At 42.8% G+C, this 18,907-nt stretch overlaps 1 protein-coding gene across 4 annotated transcripts in view; it reads right to left on the reverse strand.

Moving 5' to 3' along the window:
* The window catches only part of ODF2L (outer dense fiber of sperm tails 2 like), a 35,264-nt gene extending 16,893 nt beyond the window's left edge, over nucleotides 1-18,371 (reverse strand). For 2 of the 4 annotated variants that reach the window (XM_081194022.1, XM_081194020.1), the window contains exons 1-9: nucleotides 18,165-18,371; nucleotides 15,787-15,885; nucleotides 14,909-15,079; nucleotides 11,698-11,852; nucleotides 7,791-7,917; nucleotides 6,277-6,408; nucleotides 4,904-4,966; nucleotides 4,151-4,222; nucleotides 2,104-2,220 (exon numbers count right to left, since the gene is read on the reverse strand). In XM_081194022.1, the coding sequence (XP_081050148.1) occupies nucleotides 2,104-2,220; nucleotides 4,151-4,222; nucleotides 4,904-4,966; nucleotides 6,277-6,408; nucleotides 7,791-7,917; nucleotides 11,698-11,852; nucleotides 14,909-15,079; nucleotides 15,787-15,885; nucleotides 18,165-18,179 (951 nt within the window). In that variant the 5' untranslated portion in view covers nucleotides 18,180-18,371. The remainder of the gene's footprint in view (nucleotides 1-2,103; nucleotides 2,221-4,150; nucleotides 4,223-4,903; nucleotides 4,967-6,276; nucleotides 6,409-7,790; nucleotides 7,918-11,697; nucleotides 11,853-14,908; nucleotides 15,080-15,786; nucleotides 15,886-18,164) is intronic. The other 2 variants (XM_081194023.1, XM_081194021.1) reach the window with 2 other exon arrangements.
* Between the last annotated feature and the right edge of the window lie 536 nt (nucleotides 18,372-18,907).

The following is an 18,907-nucleotide window of genomic DNA, read 5'->3' on the forward strand; positions in this document are numbered from 1 at the left end:
TTCACAACTTGCATGACCAGAACACACACACACGAAAACATAGGTATAACACCAGCTTGTACAGCAAGTGGTTCTACATTTTTCAAAAGATCTGCAAATATTAAAGTCTGGTTGCACTTAAGATTTTATATAGTTGCACGACTAATCCTGTGCCTACGTATTTGAAGGCTAAAGGTAGATGGAAGCTGACTGCGGTTGGAGCATCCTTATACAAAGCTTACAGAAACATTTGAGAAGAAATTACCAGTGAAAAGGGTTGCCAACAGCAGTTTTATGTAAGTTTTTTTTTGTAAAAGCAATTCAGTTTACTGCCAATTCTCAATATGTAAAAACGGGCTATTTTAAAAAAGAAGGTACTGTATGGGGAATCTCAGGTATAAATATAAATATAGGCCGCTCCCTGCAAGGCCTTTTTCCACCTGGCCTTAGGGCGGGGGGGGGGGGCAGACTCCCCAGCTCTACTGAAGAGGCTCCTGGCGAGACCAGAGGGACTTCACTATGCCTGACAACAAACCCTTTGCCCCATCTTTTTGTGCCTGCGAACAGCCTTGTCATGCTTATGATAAAACCTTATTCTCTTGTTAATTATGCTGTTTTAAATATGTATTTTATATTTGACTTCACAATGGTGTTGTTGTTTTTGGAAATGTTTAAGATTTTTTTTTTGTTAACTTTGTTTGCATTGAATATGTATTCTGTAATGTTTTATTTTGAAATCTTTTAGTTTTCTGTTAATTATGTTGCTTTGACTGTACGCTCTAGATTTGACTTTCTTCAAAAATGTTTGGTTCTGGATTGTTTCATTGATGTTTTTATACGCTGTAAACCGCTTTGAGATTTTTCTTAAAAATATAAAGCAGTATAGAAATGAATGAATGAATGAATGAATTAAAAAAAAATCTGATTTCTTTATAAAAAAAGAATTTAACACCTCAGTATTTCAGCTCATATAACCAACAGTGAGTCTTTGCATTATTTATTTCATGTTTCTCCATCTCACGGCTTAAAAAAAATCTTTACGCCTGACGTGCACATCACGCTAGTCCAAAACATGGCTGTGTGTTCAAGGGGAAGCGCGTGAGCAACTAAGGAGGGGAGCATGGCTACTTTTCTTCTCCTCCACTTCTCCGGATGCTGTAATGCCATGAACTGAACCTTGGTTAGGCTGAGCACGTTGTCTGATCTCCAAGCTCAAGGGTTTTCTCTTGCTCCAGACAAAATAGGTAAAGGACCACTGACAGCAAACGACTCTGGGGTTGCGGCGCTCATCTCGCTTTACAGGCTGAGGGAGCCGGGATTTGTCCGCAGTTTTCCAGGTCATGTGGCCAGCATGACTAAGCCGCTTCTGGTGAACCAGAGCAGCGCACGGAAATGCCGTTTACCTTCCCGCTGGAGCGGTACCCATTTATCTACTTACACTTTCGAACAGTGCTTTCAAACTGCTAGGTTGGCAGCAGCAGGGACCGAGCAACGGGAACTCACCCCATTGTGGGGATTTGAACCGCCAACCTTCAAGCAGCCAGATGTACAACCGGATGAGCTTTGGAGCTTCAAGGCAGATTGTCGCCAGTGATGGGACTGGTTTGCGGGAGTATTTGGCTGGGGTAGAGATTTAAGGAAATCAACCTGAGATAAAGGACACTTAGAAGCTGGTGACCTCATTTTAGAGGCTTCTTCAGTTCGGAATATTGGTCCACAGAGATTACACGTGAACTCTTTCTATGAACAAAGCATTCCCATTTTATTTACGTGGACCCGGAGTCGGCGTGGGATATTCATAAATGCAATGATTTATGGCCATAGGTCAACTGAACTATATTTATAGTTCCAGACTGGAGGTGTAGAGGGGTTTTCTTGAAATAAGCAATTATTGTGCCAATGCAGATATAGCTTTATGAATTATTTGACAGAATGTGGCTGATACAGATATAACAAATTTGTGGCTTTTCTCGTGAAATTTAGAGAGTGCACCAGAGATTTTTAATTTTTTTATAGCTGCTTTGTGACTGGCAACTTCAATCCATAGCGACCCTCCCCAACACTGCCAAAAACACCCCCCATCATCAATCGATCAAAGAAGCAAAACCAACAAAAACCAGTAACCTTAAATTTTGTTCTCAGTTGATTATTCTCAGCCTCCTTTCTCTCTATCTGGCATTGCAAGTGAGTCTGCACCAACTGTGTTGATTCGGAATGACGAGATGCTTTTAACACATTAGCCTAAAATAATAAAACAAAGCCCATAATAAATTATGACGTCTACATGGTAGCACCTATAATGAACTTTCGTATTCTATGGAAGGGGCAGGCAGACTTTAGACTTGCTAGATCTACTTCAATTTTTCCTTTGTTTTAGAACCCTGGGATCTACCAAGTGGAGACTGGTATTAAGACATCCAACAAGGTTTGAAACAGCAAGTTGCCTCTGAGCACGTTACGAGTCTAAGAATTTGTTTTCAGCACCAGAACTGAATGGAGTCCTTTAACAGTCACCTCCTGGTTAACTTTATGTTATACAGTTGGGAAGCCTTGGTTGATCTACTCAGCGTTCGAAACTCCCATTGTTCTGGGCGCGTTTTGCGACAGGGAATTTCATAAACATGAGCAGTTTCTGAGCTCTGGGTGCAGTACTGTGCCTAAGATTTCAAATTAAAATGGCCACAGTTACTCGGAAGTAAATCCCAACCAAGTTCATTGGGGCTTCCTCCCAAGTAAAACGTGCATGGATTGGGGACCTGAAAACTTTCTTTTCTTTTAACCCAACATGTTTTGTTTAGGTTTTAGTTGCCTTGTTGATTGTACTTTTAATGTATGATGTGCCTTTAATTCAAAATATGCTAGCCAGTTGATTATAATGGTTTAAGTAGCGCATGTTAAAGCGTTATCTACTTCAGACGCTCACAGGGATGCTTAAAATCTAAACAAATTTTGGAGTGGGATCATTGAAGGACCCTTAAGTCTTAGGGTTGCGAACTGGACACTCAATGTGGGTGTCTCTGCCATCAGTTGTATAGGCCTTTAATGTGTTACTTGTGGTGCCAAAAATATATATTTATATGAAGGAAATGGGGTATAGGGAGACTCCAGGGCTTGTCTGCAGAGCAGAAGGAAAGGAGGACCTTTTTCTGTCTCCCTATTTCCAGCCACTGCAGAAGGGACCCTCTTAAGAATATTAGGGGGGCGGGCAGGGGAAACATGGCTTTGTTTTTTGAAGTCTTCAGATGAGGTCTATACCATGTGAAAAATGAACGTAAGATTTTAGCTGCCGTTCATTCATTTCCAGATTTGTATTCTAGTTATAAATAAGCGGGCCTAGACATTCCATTGTTGCGCCCTTCCGAAAGAAAAGCAGCTAACTTTAATAGAAGAAATTAAAAACACTATTAAAAAAACCCCAAGCAGATGATATGAACAAGTACCTAGCAATATTAAAAAATAAAATGCTACATTTGCCTATCAATAAAATTTCAATACCCAAGGAGAGGAAATAATAATTCAATTAATACATTCCCCAAATTCAACACAATCCTATTGCACATACATTTCAAATAAAAGGTAAGGGGATAACAAAACACATATTTTAGTAAAAGATATACACTTAGGCTGCAATCCTAAACACATTACATACCGGGGAATAAGATCCACTTAATACCGTGGGACTTACTGTATATACTCGAGTATAAGCCGACTTTTTCAGCAGATTTTTTATGCTGAAAAAGCTCCCCTCGGCTTATACTCGAGTGAGGTGGGCGGCAGCGGAGGAACGAGCAGCCCGAAAGCAGCCCTTTTGGGCTGCTTGTTCTTCCTCCACCGCTGCCGCCACCACCAGGTTTGTGGTGTGGTGAACCGGCTTATACTCGAGGCAATATGTTTCCCCAGTTTTCTGTGCTAAAATTAGGTGCCTCGGCTTATATTCGGCTCGGCTGATACTCGAGTATATAGGTACTTCTGAGTAGACACGTCTGAGACTGCACAGCTACACTCTCATTCTGGAAGTTAACGTACTGAAATATTGGGACGCACCAAAATCTAGTTTAGAACTAGCAGGAACCACAAGAGATTGGTGAAGTTGTCAAATCATGTAATTTGGTAAACATAAACTTATGGCAGGTGAAGTAAAAGAGCTGTACAAAGGGAAATGCTAACTTACTTTCTCATGCTGAAGCTGAGTAGAAAGCTCTAAAATATACCTTTCTTTTCGAAGCACTTCATGCTTGAGTTCCTTCAAGGGGGAAAAAAACACCCAGATTATTATTATTATTATTTGCATGCTAGAGAGCAAGAATTTGTAACTCAAGTGGGAGGGAGAGAACAAGGATCGAAAGTATACTGGCTTTCATGACAGAGGGCTCATTTAGATATCAGCAGGCCCAAAAATAGTCCAAACACTGTGTGAACTTTTCCCAGAAGCTCTGAGAATGGCATCTTGGTAGTCAAGATAACCTTACAATTAATTGGTAGGTGTTAAAACCGTGAGCTCATATATGTTTATATCCACTTGCTTTGATAGAAACTAATTGGTTTGCCTTGATGTTATCACTATCTGGTGGCTTGGGAGTGTTGGGCTCTGGGTCCAGAAAAGGGGAACTATCTGTAAGATTTGGGTTTTTGCCACCTATCTAGTTAGGTGAAGTGATGGGAAATCCCACCCAAAGTGGCGTGTGCTGCTTTGTCTATAAATAAGGTGTGGACATTTCCTTGGGAGAGGACAAGCCATCTCCTTGCTGGAGTGTCCATCCTGTGTCTGCCACTAATAATAATAATAACAATAGCAAAAGCAATACAACAGACAACATGCACCATGGCTCCCTCATCCTATGTGCAACTGCTTAAAATGCCTAAAACAGGCTGTGGTGCTGCCTTCACGAAATGAAATGAGGACACCCCAAAGAACAGAACTTACTACAGCTTCAGTTTCGCTTTCAGTCAACTTCCGTATCAAATCTTCAATCTGTGTACTGATAATCTAAAAATAAGAAAAATGAAACAAAACGGATTCAGTGTCACTTAATATTGCATACAACATATTGCGTTTAACATACTTCCTATGACATAAAACTCCCAACATTCCAAGTGACCATACCCTCTATTTACAGTTAAGGACTAAGAAAATAAAAATAAAAACTACAAGCGCAGATAAAAAAGTTCCTTTGTGAATTAAAATCTGACATGTTTAGAGGTCTTTTTTTTTTAAGCTCAACAAGTCTATTATATTAATTGAGCTTTAAAAAAAAAGGAGAGAGAAGTGATATTCTACTTATTTTTTCTTATCCAAGTAATAGTTTAAAGGAGTATTCTAGTCACTGGGCAATATCCAATGATAAGATAATAAAAATTAAAATTATTAGTTTCCCTTGTTCAAAAGACCTGTGTTTGTGTACGTGTGAGACCTGCCTGCTCTCTCCCAACCTACAGCCCTCCACATATAGGAATAACAGATATCTTTTTCTAAAAAGTTATCAGATACTAAATTTCCTGCCAAGAGAATGGACAGGTGGATATCAACTCAGCCCTGTTTCAGTTCAGGAACAACTTCGTTGCTGCACTGAAGGTTTAATTCTTATAAGAAAATGTTTGTCTAGGTTGTGTTCCAGCCCAGGCAAAGTTGATAATGGGGTCCCCATGGCATCGTGCAGGATTCAGGTGTTAGCATAAGCCAAAGCATTTTAAGTACAATATGCAGTTATGTGAAGAAAGTGCTTGCATATTTGACATTCTTCATGAGCACACTGCTTGCCAACCGGGAGGTTACAGGCTGCTGTGCTAAGTGGTAAGCCCTTTTCCTCAGGTGCAGATCAACTGGCAAGGAAGACCAACTCAAACTTGATGCTGTTATGTAGGCAACTGCAGCGCTGGCCTGTAAACAGATCTGCTGCAAACCCAGGGAATCTTTTGGTGGCAGCAGGATGGATATAGTTTGCCCCTGTGCACGAGGGGAATGGATTCTTGGCCACCTGACAAATCCGTCTGGGAGAAAGAGCTACAGCTCTGCTGCACAAAGCAAGAGACTTAGAAACCTTGTTCATCAAAAGCAATTTCTGGGCTAGACACAAACAAAGAGCAGCACAGAAACTTATCAGGATGGGCCAGCAAACTCAAGGGCTAGCCCCTCCTTGTCTCGGGACACTGCTTGATATATTATCATCTTATTTTGTTTTTCTGTGAATTCACCTCCTTCTTTGAAAATTCTACTTCAAACAATGAAAAAAAAAATACTTAAAACTTGTTGTTGATAAATACTATACTTGGTTGTGGTTTCTGCGCACGTTCTCTTACTTCTTTTTCCTTGCTTGATCTAAGTAGCTGCTGTAACAGTCCCTTCATATTTTTGAGAGCCCCTAGCTCCATTACCAGTAAATCCTCTTGCATCGAAATCTTTATCATATCTGCTGCAGAAACGTAACAAGCCTGACAAAAATATTAAATCGCAGTTAAGTTGTTTTGTAAAAAAAGAAAACCCTCTTTTTGTGCAAACCAGTGTGACACTGTTCAGGTAGCCACCTTAAAACCAAACCGTTTTGATAAAACAAACCTTTTACATCATTTGAACACAAGGAATGATCACAAATACAAAACGAAAGGAAACAATTTTGCTATGATGCCTGTCACAAATACAGTGGTACCTTGGGTTAAGAACTTAATTCGTTCCGGAGGTCCGTTCTTAACCTGAAACTGTTCTTAACCTGAAGCACCACTTTAGCTAATGGGGCCTCCTGCTGCTGCCGTGCTGCTGTTGCGCGATTTCTGTTCTCATCCTGAAGCAAAGTTCTTAACCTGAGGTACTACTTCTGCGTTAGCAGACTCTGTAACCTGAAGCGTCCGTAACCTGAAGCATCTGTAACCCAAGGTACCACTGTAACTAGCTTTTCTCCAAACCAAAGCAGCACTACTGGTTCTGGAGCAGAGATGATAGCAAGGCTTGGACACCTCAGGCCAGAGGTCCAAATGCAGCTCTCCAGGCCTATCAATCTGGCCCCCAAAACTCTCCCTCACTGGCCATGCTTGCATCTCAAGTGTTTTGTCTGAATGGAATGTGTCCTTGCACTCAGATGATGCCTGGTCGTCTGAATGGAGGATAGAGGGTGTCTGTGAAGGTGTGTGAGCGTTCATATGAATTAGTCCACAAAGGTAAAATTTAATTTTGTTGCTTTACCTGATTTTACCCTCTGGCCTCATCCACCACTAAGCACATGGCCCAAGGAAGGTTGCTTAGATAAGAATGCAGTTGAAAAATATTCCCCAGCCCTTGGACTAGAGCCACAGGTTGAATTGCAGCTAGACACAAAACACATCATTTCAATATACCCTATTCAAAATTTCCAGGAGGGTAGCTGCGTTAGTCTTTTGCAGCAAAGAGTCTTGCAGCACCTTAAAGACTAACAAATTTGTTACGGCGTATCATCTACAAAAACTTGTGCCATCAGAATTATGGAGCATCTGATGAAGTCCACAAAAGCTTCTGCCACAATATATTTGTTAGTCTTTAAAGTACTACAAAGCTTGTTGTTATTCCTTCTTCAAACTGTATGCATAATGGAAGTCAATGTTTTTGTGTTTCAGCAGCAAACAGCATAAGCTTGGATATAGCAAAGTCATAGCATGAGAGAAAGATGCTTCCATTCATGCAAAAGAAGGGCACATATTTTCTGCCAGTTGCCAACCCAGCGGCAGCTCTCTGCTGAACCGAGCACAGTGGACTTCAGGAAAATCCAATATCAAGAACAGATATCTGTTGTTCTTAGGCCATACTGCAACCAAGTGTCATTCAGTAATTGTCAATGCTAGCTTACCTTTGAAATTCTAGTTAGAGTTTCTTTAAAAGACGGCAGGAACATTTCTGCTGAACCAATTGCCAACTCGGCTTCGTGGAGCTTTTTCTGAAAAGTGACTTCATCCTGAATGATGTCTTCCCACAACCTATAAACAAAAGACTAATATTTATTAGGAAAAACTGTGCCTGTGTTACTTATCCTTTTGGAGACTTCTACAATGGTTCTTTCGTTTTGTGAATCGTGAGGACTTAGTACATCATTTCACCTAATGCTTTTTCACACGTAGGGCATTTACTTTGCTTAGTGTAAACACGTATTATGTGCATCCATCTATGCAATATGAAGCCGTGGAAAGTTAGGGGCTGGCCAGAAGGTGTGCACACTGCAAAACATATATGCAAATTATGGTTTGTTTTACAATAATAAGTTTTGAGACTCAAACAGAATTTTAGTTCCTTAAGGGGGGAAAAAAAGCCTTCATGGATCACTGCCTTGCCGTGGCGAAGGGGCTTGAATAACTCAGAGAAGCTATGAGCTATGCCGTGCAGGGCCACCCAAGATGGACAGGTCATAGTGGAGAGTTTTGACCAAACGTGATCCACCTGGAGCAGGAACCGGCAAGCCACTCCAGTATCCCTGCCAAGAAAACTCCATGGACAAAGACAAAAGGCATATAAAAGTTATGACGCTGGAAGATGAGCCCCTCAGGTCGGAAGGCGTCCAACATGCTACTGAGGAAGAGCGGAGGACAAGTACAAGTAGATTCAGAGCTGATGAAGCGGCTGGGCCAAAGCCGAAAGGACACTCAGTTGCGGATATGACTGGAAGCAAAAGGAAAGTCCAATGTTGTAAAGAAAAATATTGCATAGGAACCTGGAATGTAAGAACCATGAACCTTGGTAAGTTGGATGTGGTCAAAAATGAGATGGCAAGAATAAATATTGACATCCTGGGCATCAGTGAACTAAAATGGACGGGAATGGGCAAATTCAGTTCGGATGACCATCATATCTACTACTGTGGGCAAGAATCCCGTAAAAGAAATGGAGTGGCCCTCATAGTCAACAAAAGAGTGGCAAAAGCTGTAATGGGATGCAATCTCAAAAATGATAGAATGATCTCGATATGAATCCAAGGCAGACCTTTTAACATCACAGTAATCCAAGTTTATGCACCAACCACTGGTGCTGAAGAAACTGAAATTGACCAATTCTATGAAGACTTACAACACCTTATAGAATTGACACCAAAGAAGGATGTTCTTCTCATTATAGGGGATTGGAATGCTAAAGTAGGGAGTCAAGAGATAAAAGGAACAACTGGCAAGTTTGGCCTTGGAGTTCAAAACGAAGCAGGGCAAAGGCTAATAGAGTTCTGCCAAGAGAACAAGCTGGTCATCACAAACACTCTTTTCCAACAACACAAGAGACGACTCTACACATGGACATCACCAGATGGGCAGCATCGAAATCAGATTGATTATATTCTCTGCAGCCAAAGATGGAGAAGCTCTATACAGTCAGCAAAAACAAGACCTGGAGCTAACTGTGGCTCACATCATCAGCTTCTTATAGCAAAATTCAAGCTTAAACTGAAGAAAGTAGGAAAAACCACTGGGCCAGTAAGATACAATCTAAGTCAAATCCCTTATGAATACACAGTGGAAGTAAGGAACAAGTTTAAGGATTTAGATTTGGTGGACAGAGTGCCTGAAGAACTATGGATGGAGGCTCGCAACATTATACAGGAGGCAGCAACTAAAACCATCCCAATGAAAAGGAAATGCAATAAAGCGAAGTGGCTGTCCAACGAGGCCTTACAAATAGCGAGGGAGAGAAGGCAAGCAAAATGCGAGGGAGATAGTGAAAGATACAGGAAATTGAATGCTGATTTCCAAAAAATAGCAAGGAGAGACAAGAAGGCCTTCTTAAACGAGCAATGCAAAGAAATAGAGGAAAACAACAGAATGGGAAGAACCAGAGATCTGTTCAAGAAAATTGGAGATGTGAAAGGAACATTTCGTACAAAGATTACCATAATAAAAGACAAAAGTGGAAAGGACCTAACAGAAGCAGAAGACATCAAAAAGAGGTGGCAAGAATACACAGAGGAATTATACCAGAAAGATATGGATGTCTCGTACACCCCAGGTAGTGTGGTTGCTGACCTTAAGACAGACATCCTGGAGAGTGAAGTCAAATGGGCCTTAGAAAGCACTGCAAATAACAAGGCCAGTGGAAGTGATGGTATTCCAGCTGAACTATTTAAAATTTTAAAAGATGATGCTGTTAAAGTGCTACACTCAATATGCCAGCAAATTTGGAAAACTCAGCAGTGGCCAGAGGATTGGAGAAGATCAGTCTACATCCCAATCCCAAAGAAGGGCAGTGCCAAAGAATGCTCCAACTACCGCACATTTGCACTCATTTCACACGCTAGCAAGGTTATGCTTAAAATTCTACAAGGCAGGCTTAAGCAGTATGTGGACTGAGAACTCCCAGAAGTGCAAGCTGGATTTAGAGGAGGCAGAGGAACCAGAGACCAAATTGCAAACATGCGCTGGATTATGGAAAAAGCTAGAGAGTTCCAGAAAGACATCTACCTCTGCTTCATTGACTATGCAAAAGCCTTTGACTGTGTCGACCACAGCAAACTATGGCATGTTCTTAAAGAAATGGGAGTGCCTGATCACCTCATCTGTCTCCTGAGAAATCTCTATGTGGGACAAGAAGCTACAGTTAGAACTGGATATGGAACAACTGATTGGTTCAAAATTGGGAAAGGAGTATGGCAAGGCTGTATATTGTCTCCCTGCTTATTTAACTTATATGCAGAATTCATCATGCGAAAGGCTGGGCTGGATGAATCCCAAGCCGGAATTAAGATCGCCGGAAGAAATATCAACAACCTCAGATATGCAGATGACACAACCTTGATGGCATAAAGTGAGGAGGAATTAAAGAACCTTTTAATGAGGGTGAAAGAGGAGAGCGCAAAATATGGTCTGAAGCTCAACATCAAAAAAACCAAGATCATGGCCACTGGTCCCATCACCTCCTGGCAAATAGAAGGGGAAGAAATGGAGGCAGTGAGAGATTTTACTTTCTTGGGCTCCATGATCTCTGCAGATGGTGACAGCAGTCACGAAATTAAAAGACGCCTGCTCCTTGGGAGAAAGGCAATGGTAAACCTAGACAGCATCTTAAAAAGCAGAGACATCACCTTGCCAACAAAGGTCCGTATAGTTAAAGCCATGGTTTTCCCAGTAGTGATGTATGGAAGTGAGAGCTGGACCATAAAGAAGGCTGATCGCCGAAGAATTGATGCTTTTGAATTATGGTGCTGGAGGAGACTCTTGAGAGTCCCATGGACTGCAAGAAGATCAAACACATCCATTCTTAAGGAAATTAGCCCTGAGTACTCACTGGAAGGACAGATCGTGAAGCTGAGGCTCTAATACTTTGGCCACCTCATGAGAAGAGAAGACTCCCTGGAAAAGACCCTAATGTTGGGAAAGATTGAGGGCACAAGGAGAAGGGGACGACAGAGGACGAGATGGTTGGATAGTGTCTTCAAAGCTACCAGCATGAGTCTGACCAAACTGCGGGAGGCAGTGGAAGACAGAAGTGCCTGGCATGCTCTGGTCCATGGGGTCACGAAGAGTCGGACACGACTAAACAACAACAACAAGGGGGAAAAACTGGTGAGTATTAAATAAAACTTTTGTGTGCTTTAAAAAAAACATTTTTTTTAAAATGTAGGAGCGTGTAGGAACAGCACACGTGTTAAACCCATGTTTCAGATAGCTCTAGTTTGGAAGTAATTGGCATTACCTGGCATTCCCCTAAATGAATAGCTTTAGGAAAATGTTCTAGGGTAAAATATCTGAGCTGCAGAACATGCACCACTCAACTTACAAGCATACCTTTCTGTTTCAGTTTCGCTCTGCGTTTCTTCCAAGGAACTCTCCTCAGATTCCCCTGTAAGGCAAGGCAAGGCTTCCTTCATCCTGGTCCTGTGTTTATCCACAAGTCGGCCGTATGAACCCCAGTTCTCCTTCAGGCAGTCTTGTTCTGGAAGCTTATAAAATAATGTTTTGGCTTCACTGCTTATTCTCTCTCTCTTACACTTACACTTACACTTACACACACACACACACACACACACACACACACACACACACGCACAGAGCCACTAAGTCATCTGCATCAAAAAGCTCTGCATCAAAATGCATGCAATCAGGATAGCAAACTTGCACTTCAGAGATTCTCACAGTTCTGTCTCCTACTACCAACACAATGCAAATCCACGTTTCAGCTTGTTACATCCATTGTACTGTCCTCTTAAAATGTCATACAATAGAAGAAGACTGGCCAGGGTGTACAGGGGTGTGTGGAAGACCAAAATCCAAGGGTTGCACACAATTCCCATTTGTAATAACGCCTGGAAATTTCAGAATACCTTCAAGGCCTTCAGCACGGATGCCTCTGCTAGATCACTCCTCATTTAAACATGAAGACAAATATAATCAACTAATAGATCTTGAAACAATTCATTTCTATGGTATTAAGAGATCTGTTTGTAAAAAGTAAAGCAATTTTAAAGGAGGACCTGGTGGCAAAGACGAAAGGCATAAAATGGTCCTGGCTACATCAACTATGGGAGGCGGGTGGCGCTGTGGTCTAAACCACAGAGCCTAGGACTTGCCGATCAGAAGGTTGGTGGTTCGAATCCCCACAACGGGGTCAGCTCCCGTTGCTTGCTCCCTGTTCCTGCCAACCTAGCAGTTTGAAAGCACGTCAAAGTGCAAGTAGATCAATAGGTACCGCTCTGCCGGGAAGGTAAACGGCATTTCCGTGTGCTGCTCTAGTTTGCCAGAAGTGGCTTAGTCATGCTGGCCACATGACCAGGAAGCTGTCTGCAGACAAATGCTGGCTCCCTCGGCCTATAGAGCGAGATGAGTGCCGCAGCCCCAGTTGTCCACGACTGGACTTAATGGTCAGGCGTCCCTTTACCTTTACTTTTGTAAAGTATCTGGAACAAAGCAGGGAGGATTTGAGACTCTTGGCACCTTGGGAATCAGTAACAGACCTAGCCATGACACAAAAGGGGCACTCTCATATGGTATGATATTAGACAGCTTCGCAGGAAACGCGGAAGATATTCGAATGAGATGGCAAACCCGACATAGGAATTTCAGTAAGCAAAAAAGCATGGGAATCAATACGACAAAATCCATCTTGAAAAACAATTTTGGCTCGCCTCCAGGAAGTTTCCCTTAAAATTATATTTCGGTGGCATTGTATCCCGACACACCTTGCAAAGATAAATCCTTTAAGCTCACCATTATGTTGGGAAATGCTGTGGAGAACCAGGTCCTATTTTCATGTTTGGTGGGAGAGTACCATGGTCCATGCCTTTGGGGGAATTTTTTTTTAATCTGACCTCCAAAAACACTAACCAATCTATCCCTCCTAATTCGGCACTTGTCCTATTATCGTTAGATCTGACCCCAAATTCTACCCATTAAATCTAAAGAATTAATTTCCTTCCTGTTCATAGCAGCTAAACTAGTTATTGCCCAATGATGGAAGGAAACTTCTAAAATGCCAATAGAGGCTTGGGTTAATAACATCTGGAGCTTCTTGAGTATTGCTCTATTATAACGCCTCACATACCATCAACGACTAATCAAAGGCATCTCCAAAAAATATACCTTTGACATGATCTGGTCTCCCTTTTTTCTCTTTTATTGAAGAATAAAATACAGGCTATTTTAATGCCCCCACCATCATCAAAGAGGTGTCTATGGAGGGGATATAGTGATTGAAAATTTATTGTAACTGTATTGTAACATTTGAATAAATGTTTCGTTTTTGTTTATCTATTTTAAAAAGAATACCTTCAAGTAGTAATTTTATTAGTAGTTTAATTTCAAACATCTAAACTGCCAGCTTCTTAAAAAATTAAAGGCATCCTAGTTTAGAAGCCCTAGTGTTATATGCAAGTGCAACCTCATTTTCATGGTGTTCAGCCACTGCAACCTTTGACACACCCAGCCTGAGATCATGCTTATTACTGGTGAAGCAACACCTTGAATGGCACCAGTACCATTTATCTGCAAGGAACCTTTCCAACACCACTCCACCTGACAAAGGGGACCCTGAGCGTCTCCCAGTAAAAATAAAAATAAAAAATCAATGCCCTGCAAAGGATGCTGAGAAATGTTTCTGGGTACATGCACTTTAGCCAGGACACACTTCAGACCTCCTGGCCAGTTGCCTTTTGTGAACTGAGTGTGGTTTTGTTTTAGATATTATAATCAGCTATACAGTGCTTTGCAATTATATTCCTGGGGGCAGTTTGCAAAAGGAATTCATCCCACGAAGTGCTTATCTCACCCTGCCACATTGGGGGGAGGGGATTAGCTGTGAAGGCCACCTATCTTCCAGGGAAGTATGGCTTCTGTTACTAATCCTGTTGTTCCCAAGTAACTCCGAAGGCTACAGTGGTTTTTTTTTGCGGGGGGGGGGATTTCGGCGGGTGGGGGTGGAATGTGAAGTGGGAGGGGGAACTAAAATGAGCAGAGAATGACAGTTGGGTTGAACATTCTGCCAGCTAAAAGGGAGTGGAAAGAGTGGAGGATAGAGGAATCTGTCTGTGCAGGAAATGGTTTTTAGGGAGATTATTAGTTATAATTTCACTCATCCTAGCCTTCACATAACTGTGTATTTGTTTTCAAGGCTCCCCAGATTAACATCCTGGCTTGGTTCTCATGAATAGTATCTTAATAAGCTGGGATACAAATGAGATTTGTGCACCACCCACAACTTTTGTGCTGGTGAAAGTGGGGAAACAAACTGGGTTTACCACAGTTGCACATTAAATCCAAATGAGGAAGCTATGGTTGATGGTCTCCAAACAAAGTGGGACATGGAACTATGGTTTAAAGCAGGTTTCTAAATCGTGACTTGTTTGGATACCGTTAACTATAGTTCCATGAACGTATATAGGTTTTTAGGTTTAGGTGATTTAACATTTAGCTGAATAACGTTAGGTCTGCTAATGAGCCAGTCACTTCAAAAAAATATAGCAAGATTTGTATTAATAATATTTGTATTTCCTGCATATCTTACATGATTATCTGAGCTGTCCACTTCTTCACTTAGAGAACTCAAAAACTTTCCAAGTTGGCTGGACGTTTCTGTCTCAAGATGATCTTTCTTAAAACTCATATCACAGGACTGAATGACTGAATAAAGTTTTTCTGCTTCCCCAGAAGTTAGGTATGGCACAAGTCTTGTTTCCTAAAAACACCATCCAGATAACATTAAGTAAATGCTGCTGCTGAACAAAGACATCTGCCTGCAGGTTAGCTTCAGAAACAGAACACAAGCTGCTTATATCAGGGACGGGGAACCAGCGGCCTTCCAAGTGTTTGTTGGACTCCAAATCCCATCAGCCCCAGGCAGCAAAGCCAATAGTCAAGGATTATGGGAGTTGTGGTCCAACACAAGGACCCCCCCATCCCTGACTTACATTATCAAAACAAGAATTTTTAAATGCAATAAATTACTTAAAATGGACACCATGGGGAATGTATCAGAGTTTAATCGCATCAGCAAATTTTAAGGAATACTGAACAGCATCCAAACAACAGTGAAATCAGTTTCTGAGTTTGCTATTTTGTTTTTTTTTTAGAGCAATATGGTACAATGAATTCCTTCTGGAACAGAGTTTCAAAAACTGTTTGCAATGTTGACAAAGCATTCAATGTGGGGTGGGGAAGGCACAAATTTGACTCTGGTTCACTTGTGCGAACCAAAGTTGCTCTTCAGACTGCGCCCATCCTCTTTTAGACGGAAAATCAGAAGGAGTGCATTTATGAGTTTGTGATATAACAACAGTCTTATTCTTTTATATTTAAGAATATATTGTCCCCGTTTGCAGAGACAAACTTTGGAATGGGGGGGGCATAGATATTTCAGTAACAAACTTCCTTATAACAGCTTACCTCGCAATGGCTAGAAGAGGAAAGTTCCCTCTGCACATGGTCATGAGACCCATCACTGTTCTGTTCATACAGGCTGGAGGGTGGTGCTTCCTTTTCTTTCTGAAAAATAAAGTATGAGCGTAGAGAGTGTCTGAATTTTTACTGGGTTCACAAGTTAAATGCTCCCTGAATTTGTATCAGTTGCAGCAAAGGCGCTCCGTTTCAAGTCAGTGTTTAACAGAGCAATCCTAGCCATGTCCACTTTGAAGTTAAGTCCTACTGAACTCTTAGCCCCAGGTAAGTGGGCAGCCTTAGAGATGACAAAGTAATCCCCGGAGTTCTTAATGTCAAAGTAATACATTTCCACTTGAGCTAAGTGCTGCAATTTGGTTTACTAATATGGTGAAAAGCACTATTTGGTAAAGCTAGCGTATTTGTAATCTGCTGAAAATAAATACACACACACACACTTACAGGATATTATTCAAAACTGAATTCTTTAAGGCCTTCCAAGTTTAGAGATGCAAAAGCCATGTTGCAAATAAGGCATTTGCAAAATATTCTAACGCACAATTATTCCAAGCAGAGTTTATTTCTATTACAGTGGTACTTGGTTTAAGAATTTAATCCGTTCTGGAAGTCCGTTCTTAAACAAAAGCGTTCTTAAACTAAGACGTGCTTTCCCATAGCAGCGGGGGACTCAATTTACAAATGGAACACACAGGAAGTGGAACATGTTCTGCTTCCAAGGCAAAGTTCACAAACCAAAACACCTACTACCAGGTTTGCAGCATTCTTAATCCAAGTTGTTCACAAACTAAGCTGTTCTTAAACCAAGGTACCACTGTACAGTGGTGCCTCGCAAGACGAAAATAATTCGTTCCGCGAGTCTTTTCGTCTGGCGATGTTTTTCGTCTTGCGAAGCACGGTCCGTCGCAACTGCGCCTCTTCAAGCGGCTTTTAAAAAAAAGTGCAAGACGTTTTCGTCTTGCGAAGCAAGCCCATAGGGAAATTCGTCTAGCGAAGCAATGCAAAACCAAAAAATCCTTTCGTCTAGCGAGTTTTTCGTCTTGCGAGGCATTTGTCTTGCGGGGCACCACTGTACTATGCTTTTTATTATTATTTATGCTATTTGGTCACTGGAGAAAAAGCCAAGGCTACCCATCGCATAAGCAGAAACACACTACGCATCCTAAAAGTTCCTGCACTGAGCAAGGGACTGAACTAAATGGCTCAGTATCCAGTGACATGGATGGCGCTGTGGGTTAAACCACAAAGCCTAAGGGTTGCTGATCAGAAGGTCGGCGGTTCGAATCCCCGCGATGGGGTGAGCTCCCGTTGCTCGGTCCCAGCTCCTGCCAACCTAGCAGTTCAAAGCACGTCAAAGTGCAAGTAGATAAATAGGTAAATGGTGTTTCTGTGTGCTGCTCTGGTTCACCAGAAGCGGCTTAGCCATGCTGGCCACATGACCCGGAAGTTGTACGCCGGCTCCCTCGGCCAATAAAGCGAGATGAGTGCTGCAACCCCAGAGTCAGTCACGACTGGACCTAATGGTCAGGGGTCCCTTTACTTTTACCTATTCAGTGACATGTTTTCTGGCCAGAGACGATATGGAGTTATGAGGATGCAAATTTGATGTGAAGTACGCTGGTGCAGCTGTAGCACACGATAGCATTAAGTGAGATTCCAAAGCGACAATAGGATTAAAAAATAATAAATCAATTCATGGTAACTTAGATTCAGAGGTGTGTGTGCACCTCTACGGCCACAACTGGTGAGGCAAGTTCAGAGCAAGAAACTGCAAGCTCGAAGAGGCGCGCACTATCCGCCTTGCAGCCACCCTAGCTGGAACCTAGACACGCGTAAAAAAAAGTTGTGAAAATGCCTTTAAAAAAAAAAAAGTTTTGAAAAATGTCTTGAATTTACCGTGGCTCACCACCGCCATCTGGCGTCTCTTTGGTATAATGCGCCTTGACAACGTTTAATTTGCAGCTATATATACCTATTTGAGTCTCCAAGACTGGCACCTCTGCTACTCGAGAGCAAGAATTAAACCTTGAACAAGGGCAATATCTCGAGCACCGGGGGTTGGGATGGGGGTCCATTTCTAAAAACCTTTTAGAATCTAAAATTTAGACCCGTGGAAGAGCTTTCCCTCCGCTCCCCGCCCCGAGGGAGGAGGCGCCGCCGCCCCGCAGCAAGCGCGCTGGCGGGGGCGCTCTGCACGCGCTCAGAGGCACGCTGCTTTCCGGGCGCCAGACGAAGAGGCCGGCCACCGGCGGAGACACTGGCAACGCCTTTCAAGGTCACCGATGACAGGCGGCTCTGGGCCTCGACCCGCCTCGTCCCCTCGCAGAGCGGCGTTTCCCGCCTCCTTTTCCCCCGAGCGCCGCCATTACCCCGCTGCCTTCCATGGCCGCCTTTCTTCTTCTGCAGCTCGCCGACGCCGCGCTCTCGGGCGGGACAACGGAGCGGCGCTTCCCGCCCTCGCCAGGCAACCCCGCGAGGCGCCGCCGGAACAGCAGAGCGGCAGCAGCAGCGCCGACGCCGACCGGCTCCTCCGAGGAGCCCTCGCTCCGCCTTCGGGGCTGGGCTCCGCTGCGCGCCGGGTGTGGCGCGCGGATTGGCCTCTCCAAAGGCGGGAAGGAGGAGAGGGGAAACCTCTTGGGAGCAGGCAGTGCCGGATTGACGTATAAGCTAAACAAGCTGTAGCTTAGGGCCCCACTCTCTTGGGCCCCCCCAAAAAATTAAAGGGAAAAAACCTGGATGTGTATTTCCAAAATATAAGATAACAAATAAAACAAAACCTACATACAGCAACGGTGTTTTGTGTTGTCTAGGCTCCTATGATGTGAGTAATGGGACCCGCCTGCTAGCCTGCTCCCTAAAATATCACTGGTTTGCTCATTTCTATATACAGTGGACGCTCGGGTTGTGAATATGATCCATGTGGGATGCACTTTCGCAACCCACAGCATTCGCAACCTGAGTCTGCGCATGTGTGGGTTGCGATTCGGCGCTTCTGCGCATGCGCAAAGCATGATTTAGCACTTCTGCGCATGCACGACTGCCGAAACCCGAAAGTAACCCGTTCTGGTACTTCTGGGTTTCGGTGGTCCGCAACCTGAAAAAACGCAACCTG

Source organism: Podarcis bocagei, assembly GCF_964188305.1.
Source record: "Podarcis bocagei genome assembly, chromosome: 5".
NCBI lineage: Eukaryota > Metazoa > Chordata > Lepidosauria > Squamata > Lacertidae > Podarcis > Podarcis bocagei.